The 13,439-nt window shown below is 41.8% G+C and overlaps 1 protein-coding gene across 2 annotated transcripts in view; it reads right to left on the bottom strand.

Moving 5' to 3' along the window:
* Positions 1–2,606: 2,606 nt before the first annotated feature.
* cdk11b (cyclin dependent kinase 11B) overlaps positions 2,607–13,439 on the bottom strand; it is a 20,932-nt gene continuing 10,099 nt past the window's right edge. Inside the window, exons 6-19 of one of the 2 annotated variants that reach the window (XM_016261589.1) lie at positions 11,428–11,576; positions 10,515–10,646; positions 10,111–10,206; positions 9,853–9,972; positions 8,684–8,800; positions 8,401–8,600; positions 8,108–8,320; positions 7,324–7,429; positions 7,114–7,235; positions 6,898–7,005; positions 6,371–6,487; positions 4,563–4,711; positions 3,430–3,619; positions 2,607–3,189 (exon numbers count right to left, since the gene is read on the bottom strand). In XM_016261589.1, the coding sequence (XP_016117075.1) occupies positions 3,097–3,189; positions 3,430–3,619; positions 4,563–4,711; positions 6,371–6,487; positions 6,898–7,005; positions 7,114–7,235; positions 7,324–7,429; positions 8,108–8,320; positions 8,401–8,600; positions 8,684–8,800; positions 9,853–9,972; positions 10,111–10,206; positions 10,515–10,646; positions 11,428–11,576 (1,912 nt within the window). In that variant the 3' untranslated portion in view covers positions 2,607–3,096. The remainder of the gene's footprint in view (positions 3,190–3,429; positions 3,620–4,562; positions 4,712–6,370; positions 6,488–6,897; positions 7,006–7,113; positions 7,236–7,323; positions 7,430–8,107; positions 8,321–8,400; positions 8,601–8,683; positions 8,801–9,852; positions 9,973–10,110; positions 10,207–10,514; positions 10,647–11,427; positions 11,577–13,439) is intronic. The other variant, XM_016261590.1, reaches the window with a different exon arrangement.

Genomic DNA, 13,439 nt, shown 5'->3' with positions numbered 1-13,439 from the left:
GTTTGAATCCTTTCTCACAGGTAGGTCTTTCAGGGTTACCTGGAGGGGAGAGGTATCCAAAGCACATCAACTGGCCAATGGGGTTCCTCAGGGATCCGTTCTTGGACCCCTCCTCTTCTCCATATACACTAAATCACTGGGACCCATCATTATAGGCACATGGTTTCTCCTACCATTGCTATGCTGATGACACACAGCTCTATCTCTCATTTCAACCAGATGATCCAACGGTAGCTGCACGGATCTCAGGCTGCCTGGCGGACATATCGGCATGGATGAAAGATCATCACCTACAGCTCAACCTGGCAAAGACTGAGCTTCTCGTCTTCCCTGCCTCTGAACTCTACAGCATGATGTCACCATCCAGCTAGGTTCTTCTACAATTACCCCATCGACTTTGGTCAGAAATCTTGGTGTAATCTTTGATGACCAGCTGACCTTCAAAGACCACATTGAAAAGACGGCTCAATCATGCAGGTTTGCATTGCACATCAGAAACATCAGGCCCTTTTAAATGGAGCATGCTGCACAACTTCTTGTCCAGGCCCTTATCATTTCTATACTAGTTTCCAACGATTCCAAAAGTGCCCATATCACACCTCTCTTTATCTCCTTGCACTGGCGACCGGTTGCGGCTCGCACTGATCTTGACTGAATATATTTAATAACTTTAATTGATTAATTTATATTTTATTTATGAAAATAAATCTATGCAGTGTTTTTAAACTGTTAATTACAGTTTCTGTACCTGAAATTTTGTCCAGTTGTATTTATTTATGATATTGCAAATTAATTAGTTTGTTCCCATCTTATTACTGACTGTTTACTGGTCTTTAACACTTTAATACTTTAAATTTATATGAATCTAGTTGTTTTTGCTGTGGTATTTTTTTTTAAGCATAGGCAAAATCAGAATCGGAATCGATCAAATTCAAACGATACCCAACCCTACTCCAGACCCAATCCCTTCACACCTTCTGCAAGCACAAGCAGTCTCTCCTACACTTCTACCAGCACTCACACACCATCAACACATCTGACCTCACAGGCACTTTCCCCAACGCTTTCAAGCAGGCTCAGGTGGGGTCACTGATAAAAAAACCCCCCACACTAAACACTTCAGAAGAAGAAAGTTACAGACCTGTGTTCTCAGAATGACCAGCTGGATGTTAACCAGTCAGGATTTAAATGGCCACTTAACTAAGACTACATGACTGTTGGTCACTGAAGCCCTGCTGATTGCGAAAGCTGATTTCAAATCATTAGTTAGATCTGTCTGCAGGTTTCGACACCATCAACCATCAGATCCTTCTGTCCAGCCTTTCTTCACTGGGCGTCACAGGACCTCCACTGCACTGGTTTGAATCCTTTCTCACAGGTAGGTCTTTCAGGGTTACCTGGAGGGGAGAGGTATCCAAAGCACATCAACTGGCCAATGGGGTTCCTCAGGGATCCGTTCTTGGACCCCTCCTCTTCTCCATATACACTAAATCACTGGGACCCATCATTATAGGCACATGGTTTCTCCTACCATTGCTATGCTGATGACACACAGCTCTATCTCTCATTTCAACCAGATGATCCAACGGTAGCTGCACGGATCTCAGGCTGCCTGGCGGACATATCGGCATGGATGAAAGATCATCACCTACAGCTCAACCTGGCAAAGACTGAGCTTCTCGTCTTCCCTGCCTCTGAACTCTACAGCATGATGTCACCATCCAGCTAGGTTCTTCTACAATTACCCCATCGACTTTGGTCAGAAATCTTGGTGTAATCTTTGATGACCAGCTGACCTTCAAAGACCACATTGAAAAGACGGCTCAATCATGCAGGTTTGCATTGCACATCAGAAACATCAGGCCCTTTTAAATGGAGCATGCTGCACAACTTCTTGTCCAGGCCCTTATCATTTCTATACTAGTTTCCAACGATTCCAAAAGTGCCCATATCACACCTCTCTTTATCTCCTTGCACTGGCGACCGGTTGCGGCTCGCATCAAGTTCAAGACATTGATGCTTGCATATACAGTAGAACAGCCATAGGCTCAGCACCCGTCTACTTCCTCCTCACTCTTACGAGTCTTCATCTGCTCCAGAAGTCTGAGTAAGTGAGCGACGCCATCACAGAGAAGCACAAAATCACTTTCCAGAACATTTTCATTCACTATTCCTTGCTAGTGGAATGATCTCCCCACCCCCATCTGGAACAACAAATCTTTTGACAATATTCAAGAAACAACTGAAACTCGTCTCTTCCATGAACACTTAACGGCATCCTGCTGAATTTTTCTTAAAAAAAAAAAAAAAATCCTATGTCCCTCTTTTTTATTTAGCTTGTACTATTTTAAACTTGAATTGCTGGTGCTCTTCAAGTTAGATATCCCACCATTCTTTCAGATAAACCAGTTGACCAAGTCCCTTCAGTTTGCATTCATTCTGAATGATTGAGCAGCCCCCTGTTGGGAGTGTTCTCCTACTGCCATGGTTAAAGTCCTTGACTAGTACAACTAAGAGAGGGGGAAGTGGTCATCTGATGGACTCGTAACCATATCTAGAGTGACATGTGATCCGAAAATCACAACGTCATCTGTGCCACGAGTTCCCATCACTACACTATTTAGCCTCCCTTTGTGAGCGAAAGTAAAATCACTACAAACTATTTGTGCATTCAACGACTTTAATGCACACCTTCCAGCTGATCAGAATCTAGTATTCAGACAGACCGTGGTATAAATGTTTTTAAAACTGTTTTATTTCATATTCATATGTCACAAAAATGGATTTTCAACATCCTATTCCCAGCTACAACTGCAGACGAAGAGTAAAAAATAAAAGAGAAAATCTGAAAATGCTGATCTGCTGCTCGTTTTCAAACCAAGCAGAACCAACCAACACATTATATTTCAGATGAACATGAGGAATTTAAAGCACTTGAACTTCATGGAGGTCCTCGGTGCTTGTAAAAAGAAAATGGTTCCCCAGAGTCTGTGTGTCTCAGTGAAGTCCAGTGAACTGCTCTCTGATGCTCGTTCTCTAAATGAGTCTCAGCATCGTGTCAGACACACGCAAAGAAAGCCTGCTGGCTGCCGGAGCTCAGAACTTCAAGCTGAATCCTGGACCAGCTTTGGAGGCACCCTGGTTAGCAGTGGTCAAGTGGAAACCAGTATCTTTAAGATCATCATCACCCTGAAGAGGACAACAGAGAGATGAGAATGAGAAACAACAACCAGGAGTTTTAGGAAGACAAACATGACGACACGAGAAGACAAAGAGCTGAATTGTGCCTCCTCTTGGTCAACAGAGACAGAACTGATTGATTTCAAACAGTGTGAAGAAAGCTGCAGTGCAGCATGAATCTAGCTTTTTTCATACATGCGCTGCTGAATCATGTACTGATTTCATTTTCTGATTTCATGTGGACTGTACCAGCTGGCTGAAGTCCTGTCCTCCCTCTGGCGGTCGCGGGCTCGTTCCTCTCTTCACCCGCTGCTGTTCGCTCTTGGCCGGCCATGTGGGGAACATGGAGGGCTCGATGGGGAGCGGCGACTCCCGGAAATACTCGTGTTTAAGTGCCTCATCGGCACTGATCCGCTTGGCAGGGCAGTATGTCAGAAACCTGAGACAGAAAGCAGACATGCAAGAAAAACTGTCAAGAGCAGCTGATGTGGAAACTGCTACTGTCTTGTGTCACTGTAGGAACGATAAACAAAGGAGCAAGGTTAAATTGACACAATGTATATAATGGTACTGGTTATTTTAGCAAATTATCAATTAACATCTTGTGAAGTGGAAAGCTGCATGTTTGTAACAAACAAACCCATCAAGACATTTTAACGTCAAACCATTGCTTAAAATATGAGTCCATAATAACACTTCTTCCAGTGAAAAAGTGCATCTCCTGTTGTCTCTCACATCAAAATCCAGCCACATATTTGTTTAGAGCTGTTTAAACGCTGCTTGATCGGTGCAGATTTCTCTCCTGATTCACACCAGAACTTGCAACCTTTCTCACAGGAGGAAGCGTTATTATGGATTATGGACATTAAACTTCTTAATGCTGGATTAGTTTCAGTTTTTGTCTTCTCCAGATGTTAACTGATGGACTGGAGTGCTGTGGATTATTGTGATGTTTTTATCAGCTGTTTGGACTCTCATTCTGACGGCACCCATTCACTGCAGAGCATCCATTGCTGAGACACTGATACAATGCTACATTTCTACAAACCTGATGAAGAGACAAGCTCATCCTAATCTGGGATGACCTGAGGGTGAGCACATTTTCAGCAGATTTTCATTTCTGGGTGAAGTATTCCTAAACAAGTTAGAAGATCTACTCATAGGATTTCAGAATATAGTAGCTCTGTATTGTGTGTATGTGTGCACCATGTTTAAAGTTGTGCAGTTAATGTGGATGTTGTGCAAAAGTGCATTACATTATAAAGGTTTGATTACCGGCTTCTTGCAAATTGAACTGGTTAAGAAAACTTTATATGTAATTAAAAACAGAAATATTTCTGGTAAATATAAAACTGAATTAAAATCACTGTGTGCGCTCTTACTTGTTCATGAGGTCAAAGCCCTGGTCGGACAGCAGTGCTCCGAAGCGCTTGCGCAGGTTATTGTAGGGATATTCTGTGAAAGTCATCTTCTTCACCGCAGGCATCTCGCTGTATCCCGGCCAGATCTTCTCACTGGGAGAGCCCAAGTCCTACACACACACACACACACATGTCAGGTCCTCCAGTACATTAACTGTTTTAAAGCGTCCATATTACGCTCCTCTGTTACAATGCATCTATCTGATTTAAACTCGTGATTTTTCTCATACTGTACTTTGTTGCAGCACCTCTTTTCACCCTCAGCCTGAAATCTCTGATTTAGTTCCTGTCTCTTTAAAGCCTGCTTTTCTGAAAAACTCAAACTGCTCATGTATGCAGCATCTTTGTTTGGATCAAGATTAAAATGCAGTGGTTGCCTCTCATTTTAAATGTTAAGAGCACAGACAAAGCCTTAGTTTGTTTATATGAAGAGATTTATTTGATTTGTGTTATTTATTTGATTTGGGGCTTGTTTTAAAATTTCAATGTAGTTTTGTTATTTACATTTACATTATATTTCAATTTTGTTATTTAGCAAACACTTTTATCCAAAGCGACTTACTAATGAGGACAATAGAAGCAATCAAAACCAACAAAAGAGCTATAATTTACAAGTGCTATATTAATATATTATTATAGTGTTATATTTCAATTTCACAAAGAAATGTGCAGCATTTTGTCCAAGCAATAATAAAAGAACACATTTAATTTATAATTTGTCTTAAGTCTCATTTTATAAAAAAAATTAAATCGTGAATCGAATCGTGAGTTGAGTGAATCGTTACATCCCTAGCTTTTAGCAGTGAAGATATTTTTTTTAGCAGCGGCTAAAATGCTTTCTGTGCTCCTGAATGTTTCTGTGTGCGCGCAATCTCTTACTGATAGATACAAAGTTTCTGCCTCAGCGTGCAAGTGTATACAGAAAACTGGTAATACAACAGAGTCAAGTTATCTTTTTGGGCAAACGTGTCGCCCTCACCTTGTGATTGGTTGGAATCCCAATGGCATACTGTTATACGTGTTTAGATGCAGATATCGGATATGTATCCGATTAAAAAACCACATTGGGAAGTGGCTGAGACCAGAATAAATAAACAAATAAAAATCAGATCTTGTGCAGATTTTTGTATTTACATATATTCAACGATATCTGATCTGTGTCACATGTGAGTAAAGAATGTAATTTTGCATAATCTCTGCATACTTCTACTACATACTAACTCTACTAGTGAAAGTTGTGGAGTGTATGCTTTTGAGTGGTTGCATGCATCATAATCAGGTCAAAAAGCTTTTGACCTCTTCATTGACATTAGCAGACATTTATTGAATATCTATCTGTATCTAGGCCCCCATTCAACATAGTAAGTTTTGGGCTGCACTATTCCAAATCTAGCATTCTATACAGCACTTTGTGTTTGCATGGGAAAACCTGTAAATGAATATGTAAATGCTGTAAAACAAGTGTTTATTTACCATTATTAAACTGTATATATGGGCCACAAAGCTCTCCAAATACAGTCATCAGCCAACAAAAACCAGTCAGTCGACCACTAATCGGAGGTGTTCGAAATATTCCCATCATACTGAGGATTCGTCTGCTCAACCAACATTTAAAAACCCCCTAAATGTTCATGGATATGATTATCAGCAGCTGCACTTACAGATCAACATCAACACTTCTTCCTGATGAGTTGATAATAGTGCTTATCAGAAAGCAGAAAAATATAGATTTAATTGACTCGAGACATTCAGGATGTGATGAAGCATACCTTAAAAACTTTGTTGATTTGATCAATCTCAGATTTGCCAGGGAATAAAGGTTTCTGCGTGAGCAGCTCTCCAAATATACAGCCGACCGACCACATGTCCACAGCTGTGGAGTATTCCTGAGAGGAAGAAACACGAGAGCGATTCAAACAAGACGGCTAAACATCTGAGTCCAGTGAGCAACAGTGACCGTCCACCAGCTTTATAACATGAAATCAGCTTTCACACACAGTATGAAAACTATAATTTACAAACATTCAAAACAAAACATTTCAGCACAAGAACCAATATATCTGACACTTACTGTGAAGAAACTATATATCTGCTGTATTCTATGATTATAGCAACTTCTCTGACGGACAGATCTGTCTTCTGGTTTGCAAATGTGGTATTTTTTGTAGACTCTACAGAAGCATCATTTAAAACTTAATCTCTGAGCTCATGGTCTGTCTTAAAGGCTTAGTTTTGTTAAAAAATCAGAACAAACAAAAAATGGTGGGAACCGATGTCACTGATGTCGTCCACTGACCTTTGCCCCCAGCAGCAGATCAGGTGAGCGGTACCACAGTGTGACCACCACTGGAGTGTAGGGCTTGAGCGGAGAGCCGTACTCTCGAGCCAAACCAAAGTCTCCGATCTACAGAACACATTCACATCCTAGTTAATATCCTGCATCATTATTAAAGAACACTACTACCACGGCGATCGCTATAACACAGTGTGAACTCAGCGGGTGACGACTGACCTTTAGAATGCCTTTGTGGCTCAGCAGCAGGTTGGAGGTCTTCAGGTCACGGTGAAGGATCCAGTTGTCATGGAGATGACGGACACCTCTCAGCAGCTGGATCATCAGCGTTTTGACCTCGCCTGCGCAGGAAACAGAAGAGAACCGCCTCATTATGGCAAAGATGTCAGTGCAACATGATGAATTATTCTGCATGCTTTAGGGTCATACCGGGCAGAAAGGGCTGTTTCATGGTCTCCATCAGACTCTTCAGATCATGCTCCACGTAATTCATCACTATGTAGATTTTATCCATATTACTGCCCACGACGATCTCCTAAAACAGCCAGAAAGCACATGCAGGTGTTAAGAATGTATAATCTATTAAATAATTAGATCCATTCAATAAAGTGAAATGCCTACTGTCAGGGTTTCTGCAGATAAATGTAAGACTTTAGGACCATGTATTGAATAAACTAAAGGGAACACAAGTCGATACGGTCTCTAAATGTAAATGTCTTGCATTAGAAATGCTTCAAAGTTTGAAAACAAAACTTTAACAGATCTCCATTACTTAACCCCACCCCCCCTATTTTTGTCATGTTTTCCAGTGCAAATATCTCCAGACTCTTAAATCAAGATTCACCTGAGAAGCAAATGGAGAGAAACTGATTTAAATGATGTGCGTTCATGATTAAAACAAAAGCAAATACTGTGTCTGCCAATGGGCTTTTCATTATACCCGCTTACAGATATTTGTTCTCATTTTAAGCATTAACTAACTTCATTTTGTTCAGTTTTTGAAAATGCATCACGTGCATGTACATATTTTTATTGGAAATGTGATCGCAATGCACGCAACATTTATTAATGCCACGACTGCATGAATTCAAGACTTTCTGCTCTTTTTAAGGCCTTGCATTATGAACGGATGAATGAAGACTTTTTAGCCCTGCAGAAACCCTGATCTAAATGAGAGCTATTCTTTACACAGTGAACGCTAGTGTTTTCTGACCCGGACGGTGACTATGTTGGGGTGCTGGGCCTTCAGGATGGTGTTGATCTCTCTGAGGGAAGTGATGGGAAAGCCCTCCTTCTCCTTCTCCATCTTCAGTCGTTTCAGGGCCACGATTTCATCCGTCTTTTTGTCTTTGGCTCTGTAGACGACGCCGTAAGTGCCTTCTTCAATGCGGTTCAAGCACTGGAACTCCTCCACGCTCCGGCAGCCCTGCACACAGCGGGACACCAGCTCACACACCTGCGCTGGAGTGAGCGTGAAAGCTGACAGCTGTGTGCGAGCATGTGCACCTGTAAAGCCGGCAGGTATTTGGGCAGCTCTCTCTTCAGCTCTACGGGCGAGACGGGCGGCAATTCGGGGACGTAGTTGTCTTCAGGAGTGGCTGAATGAGAGGGAGACTGTGGGGTAACGTCTCCCGCCTCCTCGGCTCCCTCTTCTTCCTCTTCCTCACCGCTCACCTCCGAGTCATGATCGAACCGGGACTCTGGAACTGTCACAGCAACACGACACATAGCACACACAGACTAACGCGAAAGATATTTGACGAGAGTAAATTATCATATCAAATTATACCTTTAAAGTCACAAAAAAATAAAGCACTGTTGATGAAATGCTCACTGGGAGGAATGTGGATTCCATTCTCTCGGTCCTCTTCTTCCTCCTCTGACTGTACTTCATCACTCATGGCAGCTGAGAAAGATAAAGCATGTACACATAGGAAAGTGCATAATGATTCATGCACTCTACACATACATGTGTGATGGTTATAATGCTCAGCGCTGCAAAAAACAACACCATTCTTTGATGCAACGTGAATAGTTCTAAATGTATGCTGCAATCAACGCTTTTCATTCATTTTTACATTTCACTTTAATCATGACAGTTGTAACAGATTCAGTTTAATTGTACACTGTACACAATCTTGAAATCGGTGGGCAGTTTTGTTCCTTTGGGTGGCAGTGCCTGTTAATTCCCAACCCTGATCAACAAAAGTTATAAATAAACTGAATATAAAAAGAAAGAAGAAATTCCATGATGACTGATCTACATTCATTACTCAAATCAGCTGTAAACAGCAGCGAACACACACTTTCTACAGTGGAAATCAGATATCATTCGGAGTATGGGATCCTTGCCACTGTTGCCTTTAATTAGCTTAGTTGTTTTTTTTTGAGACGCTTAATATTCAGCAATATCACTGAAACTATCAGTTGACAACAAAACCTGAACTGAGCTGAGCTGGATCATGACACTGTTGCTTTCAGCTTTACAGCTTAATCAAATTTGCTCCTAATTGATTAGTTTTGCAACATTAACCCAGTTATTGAACTGAATTGAATCAGCTCTGAACTGACTTGAGCTGAATGATGACACTACTGTCTTGTTAATTTGATGAAGTCTGCATCACTGATTCTGTTGTTTTCCTGTTTCTCTCTGTGAAGCTGCTTCGACACAATCTGTACTGTATAAAGTGCTACATAAATAATGGTGACTTGACTAGAACATATCACGGGTCATTCCATGATTTGAAGCATTTTTCTTTTATCTAACCAGATGACCAACCAGATAAATGGCAGCATGGCAAGATGCTTTGGTACTGTTTTTGAGTCATTTTGTTGAACAAAAACACAGAGAGAACCACAGAAAAACAGACTGAACTAAATCAGAAGATCTATTTAATATAGTGTGTGTGTGTGTGTGTGTGTGTGAGTGAGTGTGTGCGAGTGTGTGTGTTTACTAACCTTCGCTGTGTTCAGACCCCTCAGTGTCTGATCCTGACTCGCCCTCTTCCTCTGCCTCACTCTGACTGCTGGACTCTTCTTCAGCATTCTCCTCACCTTCCTCATCCTCAGTCCCAGAGCCTGACAAAACAAATACAGTCAACCTGCATCTCTCTCACTCACGCATACGCACACGCGCACACACACACACACAGACACAGACACAGACACAGACACAGACACAGACACAGACACAGACACAGAGAGAGAGAGGTGTACCCATCGATGACTCTGGTGTGCTGGTCTTCCTCTCACTGTCACTGATGTCCTGCAGATCAGACAGGGGATTTTTTTCCTCCATCTTCCCCTCCCGCACTGCAAACAAAAATAGCAAGACAACAGTCAAACTTAACTTCTGCAGCGCTTCATACAATACACTGTGTCAAAGCAGCTTCACAGAGATGAGCAGGAAAGATGCAGAATCAATCATGGAAACATTAGAAACATTAATGTTCTGTCAATGTGCCCTCCAAATAAATGCGACTTGAAGTGACATGCAGAATTTCTCTTCAGGACATTTACTGAAGGCAGACAGACGAGCTGATGACCGTCCACTGGAAGTCAGGCAGATGTATTTGACGTGAAGTGTACTAGTGATGTATTATCTGGAGAAGGAGCGTAACCTGCTCGCCGCTGTTCACTGCTCTCTGATTTGGTCTCTCTCTGCTGACGGACTGGGCTGCGGCTGCGGTGCCGTGAGCGGCTCTTATCTGCATACTCCTCTCCAGGAGCCCCTCTGTGATGAGACCCAGGCCCTGAAACACAGTCAGCCTTTCGTTAGTCCACTGTAGCCTTATGTCTGGTCCAGTCGGCAGCTAATTCTGGCCAACAACCACCAACTTCAACATGCAAACACATGGCATTCAGTGGCTATATCTGACATGAGTCTGAAAATAGAGGAGAATATACCGCACTGCAGATCCTGAAACTCATCTTAAAGGAAACAAGAAACCTGTGTTCAATTTAGGGTCCTATGAATGTTTCCCCAAATTCCATGTTTTTCATTTTAATCGTTCTGGATTCCATTTTTAAGTTTAATTAAATGTTCATCAATGAGGTCAAAAATGATATCTAATGGAATTCATAAGACTTTTCCCAATTTAATAATTTATTAAAATGTTAACAATAATAGGGCCCTATGAAAAGTTTTATTTTTTCATAAACACCTTGTTGTCCGTTTGAATTTTTATGGATTTATTATTGAATACAAAATTAATTCAAAAACAGTGGTCCTCAAATGAAGGCATTAACAATTTTAATTAAACGACAATTAACAATTCCTTTTATTTTTTGGCAAATACATATCTGTTATAAGATAAACTGAACGTTTACTTTGGCGGGTTGCAGTTAAGATCTTGTTTGTGTCTGAAGATAGTTGGTGAAGTGACTCAGAGCAGCTGCCACTGAATGCGAGTGTGTTTCTCCTGTGTTCACAAGCACATGCTGGGAAATCTAAGTGAAGCGCACAGTTTAGTATGACAGTGGGGCTTTCTGTTTTGCGTTCCTAATACAGCTGCTGTGAGTGTGTGGACACACCGTCCCTGCGGGCGTCTCTCTCTTTGCGGCGCTCCTCCGCTCTCCTCTCTCTCTCCTTCAGCTCGCGCTGCTCTCGCTGCTCTTTCTGCTGCTGTTCACGGAGTTTGCGCTCTCTTTCCCGCTGGCGCTCCAGCTGCTCCAGACGATCCCTGCGGATTCACATGAACACAACCGGGAGTCATCAGGCTAAAGACCAGAGAGCGTCACATGTGCATGAGACCAGACGCATCACAGCACCGCTCACTGACAGAACAGCTAAACAAGCTTTCTCACACTTAACAGTTTGATGACAACAACTTCCCTCAACAGACGACAACCAACACCTTGCATCATATGAAATTATGCATACCATATATAAACACACGACCATTCAAAAGTTTGGAAGTGTTTTTTAGCAGAAGATAAGTCTCTTCTGCTCACCAAGGCTGCATTTATTTGATTACAAATATAGTAAAAATACCAATATTGAAAAATATTATGATGATTTAAAATAACTGTGTTCTATGTGAATATCTGTTAAACTGTAATGTATTTCTGTGATGCGCAGCTGTATTTTCAGCATCATTCCTCCAGTCTTCAGTGTCACATGATCTTCAGAAATCAGTGTAATATGCTGATCTGCTGCTCAAGAAACATTTCTGATTATTATCAATGTTGAAAACAGTTGTGCTGCACAATATTTTTGTGGAAACTGTGAAACATTTTATTTTTCAGGATTCACAGATAAATAGAAAGTTCATAAGAACAGAATTTATTCAAAATAGAAATCTTCTCTAAAATCATAAATATCTTTACTGGCACTTTTGATCAATTTAATTCATCCTGGCTGAATAAAGGTACTAATTTAACGTTTCCCTTATTTATCCCAAATATTACCCTAATGGTAATGCATGGCTTTCACAAAAATATAAAGCAGCAAAAACTGTTTTTAACACTGATAATAAAAATAATAATGATTTTTCACAGTATCACTGTTTTTACTTTATGTTTGATCAAATAAATGCAGTGTGTGAGAGTGTGAGTGTGTGAGTGAGTGAGTGATTGAGTGTGTGTGTGTGTGTGAGTGAGTGTGTGAGTGAGTGAGTGAGTGAGTGTGTGTGTGTGAGAGAGAGAGAAAGTGAGTGAGTGAGTGAGTGTGTGTGTGTGAGAGAGAGAGAAAGTGAGTGAGTGAGTGAGTGTGTGTGTGTGAGAGAGAGAGAAAGTGAGTGAGTGAGTGAGTGTGTGTGTGTGAGAGAGAGAGAAAGTGAGTGAGTGAGTGAGTGTGTGTGTGTGTGTGAGAGTGAGTGAGTGAGTGTGAGAGTGAGTGAGTGAGTGAGTGAGTGTGTGAGTGAGAGAATGAGTGTGTGTGTGTGAGTGAGAGAGTGAGTGTGTGTGAGTGAGAGAGTGAGAGAGTGAGAGTGTGTGTGAGTGAGTGAGTGAGAGTGAGAGAGTGTGTGTGCGTGAGTGTGTGTGAGTGAGTGAGTGAGTGAGTGTGTGTGTGAGTGAGTGAGTGTGTGAGTGAGAGAGTGAGAGAGTGAGAGAGTGAGAGAGTGAGAGAGTGAGAGAGTGAGAGAGTGAGAGAGTGAGAGAGTGAGAGAGTGAGAGAGTGAGAGAGTGAGAGAGTGAGAGAGTGAGAGAGTGAGAGAGTGAGAGAGTGAGAGAGTGAGAGAGTGAGAGAGTGAGAGAGTGAGAGAGTGAGAGAGTGAGAGAGTGAGAGAGTGAGAGAGTGAGAGAGTGAGAGAGTGAGAGAGTGAGAGAGTGAGAGAGTGAGAGAGTGAGAGAGTGAGAGAGTGAGAGAGTGAGAGAGTGAGTGAGTGAGTGTGTGTGTGTGTGAGTGAGTGTGAGTGTGAGTGAGTGAGTGAGTGAGTGTGTGTGAGTGAGAGAGTGAGAGTGTGTGTGAGTGTGAGTGAGTGAGTGTGAGTCTGTATGTGTGAGTGAGAGAGTGAGAGTGTGTGTGAGTGAGTGAGTGAGTGAGTGAGTGAGTGAGAGTGTGTGTGAGTGAGAGTGTGTGTGAGTGAGAGTGTGTGGGAGTG

This window comes from Sinocyclocheilus grahami, unplaced genomic scaffold (assembly GCF_001515645.1).
Source record: "Sinocyclocheilus grahami isolate Dianchi unplaced genomic scaffold, SAMN03320097.WGS_v1.1 scaffold2492.1, whole genome shotgun sequence".
In the NCBI taxonomy this organism is placed as follows: Eukaryota; Metazoa; Chordata; class Actinopteri; order Cypriniformes; family Cyprinidae; genus Sinocyclocheilus; species Sinocyclocheilus grahami.
Note: the sequence above shows the minus strand (reverse complement) of the source record. Positions and strands in the feature narration are given on the sequence as shown.